The following is a 13,798-nucleotide window of genomic DNA, read 5'->3' as shown; positions in this document are numbered from 1 at the left end:
TGCCCAGAGCCATATATAGAGAGAGTTGCGACAACCCGTATCACGGGCGCCATTTTGTTTCCATGCGCGCTACGTAAAAAATCTGTCTAAAATCATACTAAGCTACTACTATTTCTACATTAAAGTGAGTTTTATGTTGCTACTTGTTGCAGCTGTTGGACTATGATTTACTTCTTCAGAAGCTCGATTTGTGTCGTTTCCTGATCATCGTGGTTTCGGGTGAGAGCGCTACCGAAATACAGAGATTCCAAATGAGCCGTTTGCAAGATTTCAGTTGTTTCTGTCAATGTTTGCACTGCAGGAGAGACGTTGTATTGTTCAAACAACCGATCTGAACAGTTTTGACGCTTTTCAAGGAAAACCTCGCGCTTTGGCCTCGGAATTCCAACATTTATAACCGTGTTGTTCTGTACACGTTTCTTTCTGCAATGAATGGTATAAATAAAACGATGGCTCATCATCAGAAGCTCAAGTTACAAAGGTATAAATGCGATGCTTAATCACATGTTACACAAGCACACATGTATACTCATGCACACATTTGTTGACTGGCTAGAGTTGTGTTTCCATACAAGGGCATTCATTTTCATTTCAATTTTTTGACTAATTTTCTCATTGTCATGCTCTTGCTTCCTAGTTCACCTTGACTCTGATTCTTTTCTTTCTCTAACTCCTGTTTTCTTTTACGTTTCATCTGCTTGCATAGAATGTGTAAGCGAACAGTCAAGTACTTTGATAGTAGCTTCTGCTTGATATTATGACAATTGAGGAACAAATCATGTACTGTTATTTCTTCAGCCTTGTCCAACAATAATCTTTTCACATTTTTTGATGTCATCAACACTGATTCATCGAAGTTTCTTAGCATGACTTCTACTTTGAGCATCATAGAGAATGCTTACTCTGATACCTGAGTAAAGCATCCTTGCTTATACTCTTTTAGGATAGTGAACGTTGCTGAGTCTTGATCACTTAGATCACAGCTGGTCACTTCCACAAAACAACCTGTGCAGATTTCTTCATTTTTCTTTATGCTGTGTAGGCAGTATCCTACAAGGTAATATAAGCTGTTCAACTCAGCCTTCTGAATGTCATCTATGCAATTTACTTCTGATATTTCCACTTCTAAATCTTTCAGATCCAGTTCAGTGTTTGGTAGCTTCAATGGCTGGTCAAGAAAGTCAATTGCTATGTCTCTATCATCTTCTTGGTAGTTTCTTTGATATGCATGAGGTTGTTTCAGGAACTGTGCAATGCAAATGACTTTTAATGCGTATTTAGATGCCAGTGGTGAAGGAATAGGATTTTTTAACCTGACCAAACTAAAAAGATTTTCAAGGCAATCTTGAGTAAGACGACTTGTCAAAAGGAACTTGTATCCCATTGAAAGCAACTCCTCTTGGATACCAAGAACACTGTTTGTAGACATTATAATCCCTGCTTGCACGGGTTTCCAGTCATTTTTATCTCCAATTTTCATGCTCTGTACTAAGTTGATAATAGACATAAGAAATAGTAGAGCTTCTTCATATTTATCACAATTCAATCTGCTTAGTGCAACTGCAGGGTACCTGCTTGTCATGAAATCAAACCACCGGTTAAACACATCCAGAAACCAAGCAGTAGAAAGATATTCGTTTCCTCTGCCTTCTTCTTTCACAAGGTATTGAAGTCCAGAGCTCACTGACTTACTAAACAGATGCGGTGCATGTGATACTTTCATTTTCTCAAAATGTGATGGAGAAATAGTGGCGTTAGTTAGCTTTGGTGCTAATTTTAAATCATGATGGTTCTCAAACTCTACTAGATCTTTTACAGGTGTAATGGACACAAAATTACAGTTCAAGTTGTTTGCTTTAACAACATCATCAGGTAGAGTGATGACTTTGCCACCAACCAAAGCTGCCTTAAGATTCTTTATTAGGTGAGGAACATCAGCGAGAAAATATAACCATTTGGTTGGACTTTGAGGATGTACTACTTTGCTAACAGTATTGCAGTGTCTTCCAGTAATGAGGCCAAAGCTTCTCCACAGTGCTCAGTTTGCAGATCCCATGTCACTAGTCACAGCTATGACATGTAAGCCTATCTTTGCAGCACATTCAATAATTTCCAGCACAATTGGTTTCATTAGAGTTCCGTCAGTGGAGTTTCCTGTGAAATGGTATGCTACTGTCTGTTTCCACCGTGATGACAGTCCTCCCAACATAAACACAAGAGCATGAGTGGCAGTACCACAATGACCAGGCAAAATCACATTCCCAAGCAATTGTCCACTACTTGCATCATACTCAATACTAGGTGTAATGGACATTTCATCTAATGTGAGACAGCAGACTCTTTCCTCTTCACACAAATCATTTACCTTCACTGCTAAGTATTCAAAAACTTGGTTGAGTATGCCGGGCTCAAATAGAACTGTTTCCATCCGTCATTGAAGAGTTCGAAGAGATGGTAAAGGAAACTGCTGTTTTAAAAGTAAGTTATATCCTGTGGCTCCACATGCAAATTGAAGTTGTAAGGCTTTTTTCACTGTGGCAGATGACCACCGAATTCCTCGCATTCCTCGGGACAATGCTAGCAGCTGATCTTCAGCAAAAAGTTTTTTAATCTTTGATTCCTGACTTGCCATTTGCTTAGTAAGTGCATTATTTCTTCTTGTAATTTTATGCAGTTTGGCTCTTGAAACTTGTAATTTGGCTTTCAATTTTACGACTTCTCTAGCTGTTGTAGAGGAATCAATTGAAAGGGTATTAGATTCATCCACATCTATCTCTAGATCTGCCACACTGGTTTCATATGCTACAGAGTCATGTCGAGTTGTTTCATCATCATTGGAATTATGTTCAGCTGTACATTAATCAATTGAGGTAGATTAGTTAACTTGCATTAATTGTACTTGGTTCTTCATAGTAGTAATTTAAACAATTGAAAAATGAAAAACAATCCCAAGATTGAAGAAACTTCTACTAAACTTTGAAATTATGTCTACATGTGTGCCTGTTGTCATTATTGCGTGTGTGTTCTATCATGTGTAATTTGCAGTTTTCTTTGTAGTTTTATAAATATAGTACAGTTGATTGAGATGTTATTAATTAAGTGAAGAACAATTCATGCACTGATATAAACTTGTGAACTGTTGCATAGTGACTTACATTTTGAAAATGGTTTTGGTGAAACACCACTGATTGAGTACATGTGGTCTCTCAAGACCAGATTCACTTGCTTGGAAATGTCCACTGGATGTCTTGCTAATGGTGATTTTCTAATACGTTGATGTCGTTCCTTGTGAGGAAATATGGTTGGAACAGCGTTCCACTTAAGTTTTCTTTTTCCATCAGCCCTTCTGCACTCAAATTGTGATTCATCAAAGTGTGCCTTCAAAATGATGAAAATTCCATGTACTTATGGAGGAGACTATCGTCATTATTTAAAAATGTGCACAAGTGGACCAACTTAGCATGTAGCTGCCAGTCATACCATCTAGGCAGTTCAAGATCCGAGTCTACTAGAACCAAATCCGCTTTGGCCGACATCACAACGCGTATCTACCGTACCTTAGTGTTTGAGAAACAAGATAAACGTTACGGTATTTATGTACCTCGCACAGGAGCGCATATGGCGATGCTATCCAGTTCTTGCGACTTACTCTAGCCTCCCAAACTTTTCTTCTGGCACGATCCTTAGGGAACCGAAACATTTTGAATCCATTTTCTGATCTATTACTACAGTTCCAAGCGCAGCAGTTAACCATAGTCTCGCTAGTGGGTCGAAACGCGCCTAATGCCGGATACTGTCTACACACGACTGGAAACAAAATGGCGCCCATGCAATCACGTGATCACAAATTCCATAACGCCCATGTCGCAACTCTCTCTATATATGGCTCTGAAGGTGCCCGGTCTAGGGAGGTGCCCGGATCTCGGAGGTCCGGATAAGGGAGGTTTGAGTGTATATTGAATAATTCCTTACAACAGTTTGCAGCTGGTCACAGTTGTCATTTTGGATACACTTGTATCACAGTGATAGACGCCTTTGTACACTTTTGGATATTATTGTTTGCCAGCCATTTGATCAGTGGATTATTTTATGCACTGAAATAATTGTTTACAACAATCTTTGCTATACAGGAGGGTTGACTGTGTGCGACAGTAAAATATTAAACTTATTTTCATAATGATTTTGTCATAAGAGACTTGGCCTATAGATAACCAACCATAACACTTCCACTCAGTTCGTGATTTAACTGCTTATTGAACCATGGTTATGCGTTATTCAAAAACTAGAGTGAAGCTATACTGTTGCATAAGTTGAATTATGCAGTTGTGTGCAGTTATGATTTCTTTATGTACAGTAATGGCCGCAGTTGCTTAAGAAATTCTTTTGTTGTAAAATATGTAGAATTAGTTCGACCTGGGTATCTTTATTGTGTAGTTTGAAGCATGCGGGTTCTTAAGTCTAAGGATCTAGGTATATAGACAGTTGTAATTAATTTGAAATGGAAACATATATATATATATATATATATGTACAGGGTGTTTCAAAAGTAACATACCGAAAGTAAAAGTTTGTCAAGTAAAGTTTTGAAAGTAAAGATTGTCACTTTATGACGTCATAAAGTGACAATCCACCATATTTGAAATGAAAACTGTTTTTGTTATTATAAAGATATATTTTGGGCAATAAATGTAAGCATTATTCGCTTTAGATATACAATTATTGTCATAATGTATTTCAATAATATACTGGTATGTTACTTTTGAAACACCCTGTGTATATATATATATATATATGTATATATATATATATATATATATATATATATATATGTATATGTATATGTATATATGTATATATGTTGCCTGAATTCTACTGTACTTATTGAAGTTTAGCAAACTAGCAACACCAATGCCTAGAATTCATACAATTGGCTTGGTGCAATCTATCAGAGAAAGATGGACATCTTGCAAGATAGATTACGATGACCAGCTTGATTGAGTGGTCGTTTGTGTGAAATCACAGCGATTCTCATTTAGACGCGTGATGCATTTAGTAATCACCCCTCACGGTGGCATTCGTATATAGAGTCTTCGCTATGTTTGTACATGGCTCCCATCAATAGCATCCATGCACATGCAAGCGCACGATATCGATGTGAAGCAGTAAAAGGCCTCTACCATGCTCTCGTCGACGATGGCGGCACCCCAAAGAGTATAATATGTTTTCTATCGTTCGTGCAACGACGCAACCCTGTTGTTACAATGATTTACCTGCATTACACATTATGTGAAGAGACAAAATGCAAGCAGTTAATACCGTTATGTATCCAGGGCTGCAGGGTATATATAGAGGCACAGCGATTTGTCGCTCTGAATTAGCTGCATTTGAAATAAGGTTTTCTATAAGTTTGCGTTTACATATGTATGCACGTAATCGTGACCCAGGTGCTTTAATTAACTTAACTACATTTTGATGTCGGACGGATTTATTGTTTACGAGTTTGTACAAGTTGTTTACTCAAGAGAGAGAACTTGTACAAGTTGTATGTTTTTATAAGAGAACATACGTCAAATTCAAGAAATGGTAATTGCGTTCTGATGATTGTAATATTGTATAACACTTACACTCACATAATATATGATTTATGTATTACTATTGTCTTACACGCGTCCTCGTGATTTTTGTATTTCTATGACAGTTTACTTCTTACAACAGCCTACAACCAGTAAATATACATTTTCGAGCCAAATCACGAACTCTCAAGGATCACACTAGAAGACATCATCTGCTGATGCTACAACTGATGTTGTGCCGGGCTGCTGGGTGGTTGTCTTGCTTCTGGGAACGACACGAATCTGTTGAGTCATTTGATTTCTTTCTGCTTTCTTCTTATATCGCTTGAAGCAGAAAAAAGCAGACGAGATAATGTTTTTTACATAAATTATGTAAAGAACTGCATTAAAGAGATGATTGTATACCGTCAGATGCATTCCCAAACCAACCACTTGAACTTTTCCCACGTGTAGTGTCCACGGTATTACACCGAATTTCCTTAAAACGATGATGATGAGTAATGGTGCTGTCAGGAAAACATTTGATGCAATAGTTGTTGTGACGACTATGAAAGGACGCGTAGCAATTATGGCAAGAGGAGACGTTTCGTTCCGATTTTCATTTGTGTTAGAGGTACTTGTGGAATGAGCAAAACCACTTGAAAGTCGTAATCTCTTGCGTCGTATATGAGACAGCGCTACGATCAGAACTCCAATAAGGCAAATGACGTCAATAATAAGAGGTATGACGTAATTGACGGTGAAAAATAAGAGAGTGAACATTGCACTACCGATCTCTTCTGGTATGTCGACGGTGTACGCCATGCTGCAAGCCCCATGCGATTGCAAACGATATTCGCTCCATCCGACGAGAGGAAACGCTGCCCAGAGAGCACAAAAGACAATAATTGCGACAACACACAGTTTCGCTTTTTTCAGTGTCAATTTTCTATTCAGCGGTCGTGCGACCATGTCATATCTGTCATACGCTAAAGCGGTAGACGACCATCCAGTCCAAGCATGCATAAATACGAAGAAGAAATAGTAGACCTTGCAGATGATCCTGTTGGACTCGGTCATCGTCATCGGATGCAGATACACCCACGAATTCAAGCCTAGCACTGTTATCCCAAACAAGTCTCCGAATGTTGCGTTCGCGATCAGCAAGTGTCCTGACGACTTCAGAGCTTTTCCCGATTTGAAAAGAACGATTAAGACGAACGTGCAGAGGACAAACGCGATCGAGCAAGGCACGAGGTTGACGATGTCTGCAGCATCTATCAGCGGCGGCGAGTCGAAAACATTCGACTCGTTGTGACTGCAGCTGTTGTTTACGTCGGAACAGTTGATGAAAGTAGAATAATTCCATCCCGACATTTCGACAGACGCAGACGAAGTCGGACGTCCAAATGGCAATGAAATTGCCAGTGATGTTATTGTCTTTATCTAGAGCACTGAATGTGTGTATTCATTGACGTTAATGGAATTTTTTCTAAACGTCAGGCGGCACGTTTTCATACATACCACTGAATATATTGACATCTGCCGTACATGGTAATGATACACGTGACCGTAAAATATACTGTACAGTATACCTTCTGTACCTTCTGTACCTTGAACTTGAGGTTGAGATACAGTGTGTAAACGTAGACGGCACTGTTTAGTAATCAGTGTAAACACCCACCTGTCAAGGCCCTATTTCGCACAAATGCATGACATGCACGTACTTCATAATGTCGTATGGCAAAACAACATTTAACTTTCAACTGACAATCTCGAACGGATAATTGAAATGATGTTTCTTGACCAGGTAAACTCAAATTGTGCCACAAATTAAATGTATACAGAACGTCTAGAGTGGCTATAGTTCTCATATCACTGTTCTTCAAATACTCGGCAACGACCTTTTAGATTACTGATCCCATATCTCTACTAGTGTGTGTGTGTGTGTGTGTGTGTGTGTGTGTGTGTGTGTGTGTGTGTGTGTGTCTGTGTGTGTGTGTGTGTGTGTGTGTGTGTGTGTGTGTGTGTGTCTGTGTGTCTGTGTGTGTGTGTGTGTGTGTGTGTGTGTGTCTGTGTGTGTGTGTGTGTGTGTCTGTGTGTGTGTGTGTGTGTCTGTGTGTGTGTGTGTGTGTGTCTGTGTGTGTATGTGTGTGTGTGTGTGTGTGTGTGTGTGTGTGTGTGTGTCTGTGTGTGTCTGTGTGTGTGTGTGTGTGTGTGTGTGTGTGTATGTGTGTGTGTGTGTGTGTGTGTGTGTGTGTGTGTGTGTGTGTGTGTGTGTGTGTGTGTGTGCGTCTGTGTGTGTCAGTGTGTGTGTGTGTGTCTGTGTGTGTGTGTGTGTGTGTGTGTGTGTGTGTGTGTGTGTGTGTCTGTGTGTGTGTGTGTGTGTGTGTCTGTGTGTGTGTGTGTGTGTGTGTGTGTGTGTGTGTGTCTGTTCGTTCGAAAGGATCGACACCGAATTTTGCTTGCACACGTCAAATCCCTAGAGGTCGAAAGTGAAGATGTCGTCGTCTTCGGACGTCTCCAGCGACGACGCGATTTCCTGCGGATGGAACCCGCCTCCGCTCGCGCGCGAATATCTCTGTAACGGCTACCGAATCTCCACCAAATAAAAACTGCTCGTTCCTGACGTCGGACGGTACGCGCAAAGCGTGTCGTTTATTGCGGGCGACGTCGGAAACGGGAAGCTATTTTTGCGTATACAAGGGTCTCGAAAAACGCCTACAGTACAAGTTCGTTTGGCCGTGTAGGCTAATCGAATTCCTGCCCCGTTCGATACACGTGTTCCTCGCAACGCCAGCAACGTCTTTAAAGTGACGACGCCCAACGGGACGGTCGAAATGGGGAGAGTCAGACGAGTTGTGACTTGGTGTACATACGGGAACGGATTATCCGGGTGAATACGTAACTGCACGTGACTTCCAAGTTCGCCCAGACCTAGATATTTGCTAACTGAATTCGCGTCGAATAGATGCCAGGTTTGATACACCTGCTCCCTGTCACTGCCAATTCTGATAAGTTCATGAATGCATACAACGACAAATTGATTTACTAATAATCTAATCTGCTCGTAGGGAGAACGGGATGGTGGGTTAGTAGTCTCTAGAGTCTCTGTTTGTATACGTAAAGTATAAAACATTTTGAGAAAATGATGGGTATGTAAGGATGGGTATGTACTTATTCATGCTCATCTCCTACATCACAACGTACTGTGAGTGTCACACATGACTGCACCGGCGTAGGAACCGGAGGCTGGTGGGGCTTCAGCCCCCTCGCTCACTGTAGGAATTGAAATGCTGTGCTATTGACTTTTGCAAATCTGGGCGCGTTTCTACTAGCGCCTAAACCGGTATAACAAGTGGTTTAATTAATTAATCTAAGAATTGACCTGTGCTAACCAGTTATATTCTAAACCTAAAGTGCATCGATCTCTATCTACGCTTTTAACTTAATTAACGGAACGAAAGATTATAGCAACGGACTACGAAAGCATGATAATCGTGTCCATCTCAAGTGATGCAAGAGCGCTTCATGCAGAATTGAGAAATAACAAGCCCGCTCCTTGCAAGAGTTAAGCTGGATTTACAATATGCAAACGCTTGAGCGTCGCGTCGCGTCACGTCGCGTAGTACAAATTCAAATTGTAAATGGTCTACGCGACGCGACGTTCGACGGACGCGACGCGTCCAAATAGAACCAAGTTCTATTTGAGCGTCGAATTGATTTCGACCAATCACAGCCAACTATAAATGCACGTGTGGCTTCCGTGGGCAATGATTATTGATTTGGGCGCTGTACTCGACGTTGAGCGGTCTATAGATTGTGTAGGGAGCTGTCCTTGCTTGTGGATGATCAACTGCAAGACGTACAAAGACCTGCGTGCATGGGAGAACGCCTAGAAATTGATTTTGAGCAAGCTGGGGGTTCCGGCAGAGTTCTGCTAGTAGAAAATCGAAGCGCGAATGGTCAGTTCAATAATTCAGGCAGCGACGTCTACGGCGCGCTGAAATCGTATTGTGAATGGTACGACGCGTGTGACGCGATACGTGCCACTCCCACGCAAGACAACGTGACTGGACGCTCAAGCGTTCCCATATCGTAAATCCAGCTTTACGCAGCTGTCATGTATGTTCATGTGCTGAATTCGAAGTAGTGTGGGACATTGATGATATTTAGTTAATTATCTTTAATCACATTGACGAACCCTGTGTTTTCAAACATTCTTACAACAAGCTAATGATTAAATAATGATAATGACAATAAATAGACAAAAATTATAAAAAAATTACATTGATATTAACAATGTATACTGTATATATTGTTATATATACTGTGTCTGTACACACACAGACACAGACACACCACAGTGACACACACACACACACACACACACACACACACACACACACACACACACACACACACACACACACGTACACACACACACACACACACGTACACACACACACGCGTACACACACACACGCGTACACACACACACGCGTACACGCACACGCGCGTACACGCACACGCGCGTACACACACACGCGCGTACACACACACGCGCGTACACACACACGCACGTACACACACACACACGTACACACACACACACACGTACACACACACACACACACACACACACACACGTACACACACACACACACACACACACACACACACACGTACACACACACACACACACACACACACACGTACACACACACACACACACGTACACACACACACACACGTACACACACACACGTACACACACACACACGTACACACACACACGTACACACACACGTACACACACACACACACACACGTACACACACACACACACACACACACGTACACACACACACACACACACACACACACACGTACACACACACACACACACACACACACACACACGTACACACACACACACACACACACACACACACGTACACACACACACACACACACACACACACACACACACACACACACACACACAACACACCTTTAGGCACATACGCTCGTAGCTCTGAGGCGAGTAGAACACAGCTTCATTTACTAGTTGTAGGGTGCGGAAGCATCAGCATTAGACCAATTTGGCAAGTATATAGGTATCTTATGACTTCTGAATCACATACCTAGTGTATTCATGTTATTTTAGTATTTAGTAAAACCGTTTAAACCTTACATTTTACCTTATTTACACAAAATATTTATATTTTCCAGTATGCACAACACACATTTGCTAAAGAACTCTTGCAAACGTTCGTTCAAGATCCAGACAAACGGACGGACACACAAACATGTTACTAAATATAGTCAAATACTGAATCATCAGGGATGACACTCAAAGACATCTTCTGCTGATGCTTAGTAACAGCTGGTGTGCCGGGCTGTCGATTAGATGTCGTTTTTGGGCAAGAACATGAATCTGGTGAATTTGGTTTATTTCCTTCTTCTTCCTAAATCATTTGATGGGGGAAATTCAGACGAGATAATGTTCGTTACATAAATTGTAAAAAGAACTGAATTAACGAGATGATTGTATATTGTCAGATGCATTCCAAAACGAACCACCTGACATTCCATTCTGACATGCTGCGACAAACTTCGGCGTCCAAACAGCAATGAAATCGCAAATCTCTATAATGTCACCGCCGTAGAAGAAATCGTACGTGTGAATTGGCTGACGTTATGGCAAACTAGTTTTGTTAACGTCAGACGTCACTGGCTTTTACCGTAATACACAATTATATTACATGTTTACTATGCAGTGAGGTCGACGCCTAAATATGTATACACACAAGACATCTGCACCGGCACGGTTCGAGGTGTTGTTCACCTGTCGACGGTGAAAAATATCGAGGCAAGCCTAGAGTTCTAGACTGCCGGTGCGGCTGGTGCGGCCAAAACGACATCAATTAATTGATTAATGTTTGCGGCAAAATAAAGGGATATATATATATATATATATATATACACACACACACGTCACATCTTGATATCCGCGCGCGTGCGTCATCCTATGTATGCACGCACCAAAAGTAGTTTCGTCTGCTCTATATCTTTAATTTCGTCTTAAAGATTTAGAGCAATTAGTTTGACGAACCATGCGTGCACGGGTCGGGTATCCAAATATTGGTCCAATGGAGAAACTTCGCTCAAAACTTAATTTAACAAGTCACCGCCGTGGCTTAGTGGTTAGCGACAATGGCTACCACTCCATGGTTTGGGGGTTCAAACCCCAGTGACGACAGTAAATTATGAAACTTGTCTGTCTTTCTTTCTCGTGTTTTTCTAGCTTTATCCATGAGACTATGACTCGTTTCAGTCGTTGGGGAGTTTCTGTGGTCTGGCGAACGGTCCGTTGACGATGACGTTCAGTGCTTTCCTGGTGGTCATTGACATCCACTAGGCGTGCTGTACCGATGTTCGCGGTCACCGTAATGCCTGCAATCTATATCAAATTGGCTAGTCATTGATCGCCGTATGGACTGCACGGAAACATGTACCCTGCTGGGCTCACCTGCCGGGTTGGTGGGCGCCCAGATGGGGGTAAAGACCCCACTTGCCCATTATGGAGGGGCATAACGACACACACAATGTACGAAGCAGGCTAGGGTTAATTAACCATGCCATGCTGTTGCACATGTACAAATAAAAACATTTCGGACATAAATCTTGTTGCAAAAGATGTTGTTCGAGGATATAAACACATAAATATTAATTATTGTCATGCATGCAGGTTGACTGGATTCGGAACTTTAGGATAATAGATATTAATAAGGTGTTGTGTATCTGGGCTTCCTAGAAATATAGAAATTTAAGACTAATAATGTTGGATAATACAATTTGAGTCAAATTATAGATCACACTCGAAGACGTCGTCTGCTGATGCTACAACTGGTGTAGTGCAAGTCTGTTGGCTAGATGTCTTGTTTCTGGCAAGGACACGAAGTTGGAGAATTTGGTTTATTCTCTTGTTCTTTTTGTATCGCTTGAGGCATGGAAATGCAGACGAGATAATATTCTTTACGAAGATAGTGTAAAGAACTGCATTGAAGAGATGATTGTATGCAGTCAGATGCATTCCAAAACGAACCACCTGAACGACTCCGATGTACGCGTCCCGCGGTATGACACCGACCTTTCTTAGAACGAGAATGATGAGATATGGTGCCGACAGAAGAACATCTGATGCAATAGTTGTGGTGACGACAATGAAAGGACGCGAAGCAATTATGGCAAGAGGAGACGTTACTCTCGCATTGTCAGTCGATTCCGAGACGCTCGTAGAATGACGTGAAACTCGTCTGGAGAATGATCTCTTGCGTCGCATATGAGACAGCGCTATGATCAGAACTCGAATAAAGCAAATGACGTCAATACTAAGAGGTGTGATGTAATTGATGGTGAAAAACAAGAGAGTGAACATCGCACTGCCGATCTCTTCTGGTATGTCGACGGTGTACGCCATACTGCAAGCTCCATTGATTTGCAAACGATATTCGCTCCATCCGATGAGAGGACACGCTGCCCAGAGAGCACAAAAGACAATAATGGCGACGACGCACAATTTCGCCTTTTTCAGTGTCAATTTTCTATTCAACGGTCGCGCTACCATGTCATATCTGTCATACGCTAGAACGGCGCAGGACCATCCAGTCCAAGCATGCATAAATACGAAGAAGAAATAGTAGACCTTGCAGATGATCTTGTTGGACTCGGTCATCGTCATCGGATGTGCATACACCCACGAGCGCACACTCAACACGCTAACTCCAACTAAGTCTCCAAACGTTGCGTTTGCAATCAGTAGATGGCCTGGGCACTTTCGAGCTTCGCCTGATTTGAAGAGAACGATCAAGACAAACGTGCAAACGAGAAACGTAATCGAGCACGGCAAGAGGGTGACAATGTCTTGGACATCTATTGGTGTCTTGTCGGTGTACCACACAGAGCCAGACTCATTGTGACTGCAGTTGTCCACGCTCGAACAATTTTCGATAGTAAAATTCCATCCTGACATGTTGACATGCAGCCTTCAAGTTCCAAAGAGCAATAAAATTGCACGTACAATGTCATCGCCTTTTACGAATGAGTGTGTCAATGGGCTGACGTTATGGTAATCTCTTATTTTCTAAACGTCTGACGTCACTGGCTTTAACTGTTTCAAGGTGCTGTCCACCTTTCGACGGTTACGTGTGTCACCGTACGCAAACATACGGTACAGTGTT

The 13,798-nt window shown here is 41.7% G+C and overlaps 2 protein-coding genes and 2 long non-coding RNA genes across 6 annotated transcripts; 2 read left to right on the top strand and 2 right to left on the bottom strand.

The window, feature by feature from the left end:
- Nucleotides 1-10: 10 nt before the first annotated feature.
- On the top strand, nt 11-865 carry LOC134179028 (uncharacterized). Its single transcript, XR_009969753.1, has 3 exons — nt 11-124; nt 180-219; nt 302-865. It is a non-coding gene; the product is annotated as an uncharacterized LOC134179028 (long non-coding RNA).
- A 442-nt stretch (nt 866-1,307) lies between these two features.
- Nucleotides 1,308-3,099, top strand: LOC134178673 (uncharacterized). Of its 3 annotated transcripts, XR_009969673.1 has the most exons (5): nt 1,308-1,872; nt 1,925-2,079; nt 2,135-2,478; nt 2,542-2,639; nt 2,725-3,099. It is a non-coding gene; the product is annotated as an uncharacterized LOC134178673 (long non-coding RNA). The 3 variants fall into 3 exon arrangements; XR_009969672.1 differs by having other exon boundaries at nt 2,542-3,099; XR_009969674.1 differs by lacking the exon at nt 1,308-1,872 and adding an exon at nt 1,883-1,924 and having other exon boundaries at nt 2,001-2,079; nt 2,542-3,099.
- A 2,364-nt stretch (nt 3,100-5,463) lies between these two features.
- LOC134178452 (rhodopsin-like) lies at nt 5,464-6,929 on the bottom strand. Its single transcript, XM_062645329.1, has one exon. The coding sequence runs from the start codon at nt 6,927-6,929 to the stop codon at nt 5,772-5,774; it is 1,158 nt and encodes a 385-aa protein (XP_062501313.1). The 3' UTR covers nt 5,464-5,771.
- Nucleotides 6,930-12,423: 5,494 nt separating this feature from the next.
- Nucleotides 12,424-13,590, bottom strand: LOC134178451 (rhodopsin-like). Its single transcript, XM_062645328.1, has one exon. The coding sequence runs from the start codon at nt 13,588-13,590 to the stop codon at nt 12,424-12,426; it is 1,167 nt and encodes a 388-aa protein (XP_062501312.1).
- Nucleotides 13,591-13,798: the final 208 nt, after the last annotated feature.

This window comes from Corticium candelabrum, chromosome 4, assembly GCF_963422355.1.
Source record: "Corticium candelabrum chromosome 4, ooCorCand1.1, whole genome shotgun sequence".
In the NCBI taxonomy this organism is placed as follows: domain Eukaryota; kingdom Metazoa; phylum Porifera; class Homoscleromorpha; order Homosclerophorida; family Plakinidae; genus Corticium; species Corticium candelabrum.
The sequence above is the reverse complement of the archived record's forward strand: the minus strand, read 5'-3'. Positions and strand labels throughout refer to the sequence as shown.